The 6,359-nt window shown below is 38.6% G+C and overlaps 1 protein-coding gene across 1 annotated transcript; it reads right to left on the reverse strand.

Annotated features, from left to right (window-relative positions):
- Positions 1 to 3,845: 3,845 nt before the first annotated feature.
- Positions 3,846 to 6,355, reverse strand: GTF2H5 (general transcription factor IIH subunit 5). Its single transcript, XM_085055777.1, has 3 exons — positions 6,229 to 6,355; positions 5,837 to 5,950; positions 3,846 to 4,245 (listed from the first exon to the last, which is right to left on the reverse strand). Exons 2-3 carry the CDS (start codon positions 5,869 to 5,871, stop codon positions 4,065 to 4,067), a joined length of 216 nt encoding a protein of 71 aa, XP_084911903.1. The 5' UTR covers positions 5,872 to 5,950; positions 6,229 to 6,355; the 3' UTR covers positions 3,846 to 4,064.
- Positions 6,356 to 6,359: the final 4 nt, after the last annotated feature.

Here is a 6,359-nt window from a genome sequence, read left to right on the forward strand (position 1 = left end):
CTGAACGTACCCTAAAAACCTGGAAAGACTGTAAAATAGGATTTCTTAATGTACAACAGCACTCAGAGAAAGTTTAGTACTGCACCTCACACAGCCATCTAACTCTCAGCACTAAGTAACAAAAAACCAAAAATCAAAACAAAAACAACGCCCCCAAAGTTCCCCAATTATCATTGTAAGTACATTAAACAAACAAACAAAACCACTATCATTTAAATGGATTCAGATGCCTACTTTTTTTATGAAACAACACTGGCAGCCTAGCCACAGGGTCAAATCCACTCACTCTGGTTCTCTCAGGTAAACGGTGGAATTTCCTAAAGCATTCTCTATTTTCTTTCTCAAGGCCACATCCATTGTCTCTAGTGATTGTTAGTTATTTCCTCCTTGACTGCACTGGACAGTTATTCTTCCTGGGCTAGTTGTTGTACCACAGAGAAGGAAAAGGGACTTAGGCATTGGTCACAAGTGAACCAAGTCATTATAACCCCTACCTATACTGAGCAACCAGGGTCATATTCATTGTGCTGCCAACCCCCATGCTAAAATAACCCATGCTTCAGAATTAGCTTATCCCACAATTTATAAAATTATCTAAATATGTGACAGCATTTAGACTTACTTGCTTTTTACACAGCTTTCTTTGAAGCCCACTAATGATTGGAAAAAAAACCAAACTGAGGCTTAAACAAAAAAGCAAAATGCCCAGGAGTATAACCTTCAATAAAAATGAGGTGTTATTGCTTTATTTCACTAGGAAGCTGCATTTTCTGTTTCCATTCCTCTCTTCTCATGTAACATTTTGTTTGAATTATTCAAATTCTCTTATCTTGCTTTAGAGATCTCTCTCATCTTTCTGTCAAATATTACTCTTTACCTTCTGCACATATTAATGAAAGCAGTACTTATGAGCTTGTTCAAGTTACAGTAACTACACAAGAGCAACTGCTTAAATCACCAAATGCAAACAAGTGAACTTGCAATCTTTTTTAGATCCAAGTATAAATAAGTAGCAAGTAATAAATGAAGTTAAGTAAGTGTCTTTTAGGTAATTGTTCTAACATGCTCTTCTTCCAGTAGACAAAATACTTTCAACTCAGACCAAAAGCAAAAAGTGAACAGTGAAATCCCTTCAAGGTAAAATTTGGTGCTTTTACAAGCAGCAACAAGTCAGTCATTCAAGCTCTGTTTTTGCTGCTCAAGCAGGACCTGAGAATACTATAGTTCTTCGCTAGATATTAGCAAAAAAGTGAACTTATTAGCTATGGATACAAACATTAAATTAATATATAATATTCCAAATACAGTGAGAGCTGGTTTTCTCACTCTATCAACTATTATCAAAGCATGCATATATTTCAACAGATATCCTAAAGCTTTTATTCTCAAATGTTGACAGCCTTTAATAAATATATCCTTAACACAGTGTTTCATTCTAAGCTCTACTCATCAATATTTCACACCTGAATGAAAACCAGTACAAACATTTGAAATATCTAAGTGTAAATGCTGACCATCTCAAAATGTATGGATATTTTTAACACTAGTATCTACTTTTCTCCCATCTGGGCAATTTTTTTCTTGTTGTTGTTGTTGTTGTTAAAGCATGCAAGTTCCAGGACTACATCCATTTAAAAACAATCAAAAGCTTTCAGAGGTCCAGGTTTCTTCAAATCCCAGAAACTCTTGCTTGGTCCTTTTGTTTGCTTACTTTTTTAGTTCATATACATACTCAAATTCTAAAAGTTTCCTCATTGGATTTCCTTCACTGTACTACCTGATTCAAGACTTTTTCCCCAGAAACTACAAAGAACTCAGTTCCTTAGACCACATGTGATGATACCAATTTGCATCTCTACATCTTCTGTTTACTCTTCCAGCACAGAATCAGTTAGGCCTTGTTAGGTTACAAGAAGGATCAAAAATATTGGCAGGTTTAGAAGTTAAAAGTACATGAACTTATTTGCTAAAAAAACCCAAATTGCGAGCAGAGAGCGTAAGAATGCATGCTTAACTGTTTAGTTTATACAGTTTGGAACTTCTATCCCTCTGTATTACATAAGCCACTTATCAACTGTACATATAAGCTAAAACACAGGGAATGCAGCAGCAAAGCCGTTCAATTAATCAGGAGAAAAAGACAAGAACTGCAAGAAGTTTATTGTAGACTGAAAAGGAAAGTTACAACAAAAATGGAGCACTAGACATGCTAAATACAGAGAAGCTTAACATGTGGAATTTTGAACATGACTTTTCAAATGCTGTCATGTCAAGAGAGAGTGATGGATGATTTACTTTTCAGCAGAATCTAGATGGAAAATAAACTAGGATTATAAAGAAAGGAAACAGACATTTCTAAATAAATTGTACTATAAAGCCATGTTAAAGCTACTGATTATTTCTCCATTAAATGAGCACCCAATAATGTCCCACAAAGTAACAGTTATGAGGTCAATGTTTGATCAATCTCTTGAGGTCAGTCTCAAGAAAGAGGTAAGGAACCATAAGCCATTTATAAATAAGATTTAAACTTAATTGAAGCAAAGACATGTAGCTGGTTCTTAATCTACATGATGAGCAAAGCACCCACTTGTGAAAGAAAGAGAGTAAAGAACTTTGACCAAAATTCATTGCTCTATACAGTCAGAGAAAAGGGAAGGTACCAGAAATTACACAAAGCTAAATTTTACAGGGGTATTTGCTCATGCACATGAGCCTGAATATATACAGTTCTACAGAAATTTCTTTGGACTGCTTTTTGATTAAAAACATTGAGTGAAACTTTCTCCTGAAGAGTCCCTATTCCCAAGGGGAAAAAAGCAAACCAAAGAGGGTTAGGTGTGCAGCTGCCTAATGGGCACCTAACCCACCAATTCTTCTGCTATCTACTGGACAAGAGAAACAATTAGCAGTGGGAATCAGTAAGGAAAACTCTTCTTTATAAAAGCCTTTTTCTTTACACTTGGTTTTTTTTCTCTAAGACAAAATGGTAGCATCTATCTGATGTACATGAGTAGGTCTGAAAACCAAGCCAGTCTCTGAGCTAAAGTTACAAATACAGTGTAAAAAAAAACCCAACAAAACAAGACAAAACCCAAACTACCAAAACATGAAACTACAAAGCTTTTCCTTTGCAGTAAAGGGCAATATGGGAGGAAGAGCTAAGCCAAAGAAAAAAACCATAACCAAAACTCCAAACCCAGCTTTCTTGTTTGCAGGTAGAGCATGGGAACACATAACTTATTCTGACTATTGGCTTCAGTGAAAAAATACAAGTAATTATACCTATTGGATTGGTCTCACATTTCTGTTACCCTTTTAATTTGTGATCGAGGGCAATGGATTTTGTTGTCCAAATCCCCCCATATCCCTCCTTCCCCTCCAAACTCCCATCACCACAGCCCAAACTCAGAACAACTCAGAAAGCACAGCCTTGGTAAAAGTAGGCAAGTAGTATGGGGCATTTGTAACATGTTTTAACAAAAAAAAACCCCCAACCACCCCCAAACCCAAACAACACAACAGAAACAACACTCACAACGTCATCCTGCTGTATAAAACACATCAAGTTAAATCAGTATCTGACCATGCCTCCCACTTAGAGAGATGTTCCAACAAGCACAGATCATACTTCAACAGATATTCTTTACTTTCTATCAGTCAAACTATAATCAGTTTCAATCCATTCCACAGGAACACAACACATCAGAGGACCTCATACAGCATTCCAATACAGAAACACTACTCTACTTTTTGGGTCATATCATCTTGCAAGATGATAAAAACCCTAAAGGAAAACCAGAGAACATGCATTAAAAAATTCTCAAGGGAAGTTCTCAAGTGTATAATTTTAACCATTTTAATAAAGATACCACAATCTTTCAAAACAAGAAACAAAATCAAATTCCAGACTATTTTGTCTATGAAAATGATGCACTTTCTAGAGTAGCCACTTCTATGCAGAACTTACAAGCCACAGTGTTAATCTATTAAAACAGTAACAACCCAAGCCATTGAAATTCACTGTTCCAAAACTTGCAGTTATCTCATTTCTCTGTTTTTTCTCACTTTTGAGTAATGGGAAATGAGTTCTGGTCCATTAACTCGCCCACTCTCTCCTGGAGGAAGTTGACCAACTCAGCTAATACAAAGACATGAGTTTCATCCAGGTCTTGTATGATGAACTTCTTTCCCAAAGCATTTGACTCATCCAAGTAGAGCAAAAACTGCTTCATTGCTGGGTCACTGTAGAGACAAACATACATCAGATCCCACCTCACAGTTACAGTTACAAACAAACAGAAGAAACACCATTTGAAGACAGTCTCAAAGGTTTTAGGAAAACTAATATTAATTTCAAGAGTCAGTCACAACTTAAATACAGTTTATGAAGCTTTAGTAAAAGTTGTTTCTCTCACAATAATTTCGATTTCTTTAGAGACAAAAATAAAAAGGTAATAAAGTCTAATGAGCAGAACCAGCTGCTTTACTAGCACAGAAGTTCCCTTATGCTGCTGCCAAGGCAGCTTCAAAAAAACCCAAAACAAAACTAAAACTCAAAAATCTAACCCTTAATAAGACAGGACTGAACTCACATTTCTGATTTCAGCAACAGCCTCATAAAAACATGTTTTCTTACAGCATAAGGATAACCAAAACCCAGAAAACACAGATCTCACTCAAAGTAGTACATCACAGACAAAGAGTGCTCATGTAAGAACTGTACATTTCTCACAACCTAACTAAACAGTCATGATGTCACCGCCTAAATTAAATTTAAATGTTTAGAAGAAAACATTTTGGAAGTGAGGAACTGCTTTTGTGCAGCTATAGATTGCAAACATATTAGCAGATTAAGTGTATAGCAGAAATCTTATAAATCATGTAATGCCATACAGTGACCCTACAAATCTTGAGTGATGCTTCTTTTCACTTTGGAGGTAGCCAGGGCCCTGAGTCTCAGTCCAGAGATGAGATCAGATGGAAACATGTACATTGCACCTACATCAAAGCTGACATTTACAAGCTCCAAGCACATTCCTTTTGAGTATGATCTACAAACAGAATCACATGTCAGCCTTGCATGGAATTCTGTCTAGTGCTGATTAAAAAACAGGAAAGAATGAGTGAAAAGTTACCTCATCTCCCGCAAGAATCAGTAGAGAAACACTTTGTTCACAAACAACAACAGCAAGAAACTTCTGTTTGCAAGCAATATAAAGAACAAAAGGGACCATCTAATTCTTTCAAGGAAAAATTGCAAAGGTAACTGGATTGCTTATACTCGGGTAAGTTGTACCTGACAAGCATGTGGACAACTTATGCATACAGTTAAAATTTTAATTTCTGTACCTTTCAAAAAATGTGACAATGTTAGGGGACCATTACACATGGTAAAATACAGCTTTGAAGCATAATTTCTGATTGTTAATACTTATTTTTATGTATTTTGTAGCCTTTTCTCTACTCTGCTAAATTAAAATAACTTGCAGTCTAGTATATATTTTGCAAAAATTGGGTTTTTGTACCAATGTGATTGCTAACTTTTTTGCCATTTTTTTTAGCTCATATTCATATGCAATTTTCTTTTCCTTGAAGAGGTTAAACTTAAGTAGAAAACAGACCCTTGAGAAGAAAAATGGGAGTCTGGAATTAGGATTATCTACAACTGCCTCTCTCCTTCTTTGCCCAAAGGCCACACTTTTCTCTGCTTGTTCAGCGCCACCCTTCCCCACAATTCCCTTTGTCTGGACTCTCCAATTACTTAGATTCTTCCCAGGTCTAAAGAAATACAGAGTCTTTGACACGAGGAGAGGCAGTAAATGCTGTCACTCACCACTCAACCAGAACACCTTTCAGAACATTCACCATCTTCTCGGCTCTCCTACGAACGCTGAGCAGTCGGCAAGAACAACCCTTGCTTTGGATCGCACCGGCGATCACAGCAAACCTGAAAGCACAACCCCCCCAACAAACAAAACCAAAACCAAACAATACCTCGGTTAAACTCAGAGGCGCTTTACGACAACCCCACTCCCCGAACCAGGAGAGCTGCTGGTCCCTCCTGCCCTCCTTAGGCAGAGGGGCTCCCAAGGCATCCGATCCCTCCCGCCCGCCCGTCACCTCCGCCTTGGCACAGGGGCGCCCAGGGGATCCGATCCCTCCCGCCCGTCCTCCAGCTCCGCCTCGAACAGAGAGGTTCCCCGGGTTCCCGGTCCCGCCCTGCACCTCCGCCGCACAGCGCTTTCCCCGCGCTCCGCTCCCTCACGCCCGGCCGCCCGCCGCTTCCCGGCCGCCGGAAGTGCCGCGCACGCGCACGCGCCCGCGCACGCCAGCCGCCGGCGGCGCCCGCGGATTGG

Source organism: Lichenostomus cassidix, chromosome 3 (assembly GCF_008360975.1).
Source record: "Lichenostomus cassidix isolate B80296 chromosome 3, HeHo_3.0, whole genome shotgun sequence".
NCBI classification, from domain to species: Eukaryota; Metazoa; Chordata; class Aves; order Passeriformes; family Meliphagidae; genus Lichenostomus; species Lichenostomus cassidix.

Excerpts from the sequence above, each read along its gene's own strand:
- GTF2H5 (XM_085055777.1), bottom strand. The coding sequence starts at position 5,871 with ATGGTGAATGTTCTGAAAGGTGTTCTGGTTGAGTG. Across the intron at positions 4,246-5,836 it reads AAAGGTGTTCTGGTTGAGTG|TGACCCAGCAATGAAGCAGT; the intron begins GTGAGTGACAGC and ends TTGTCTCTACAG.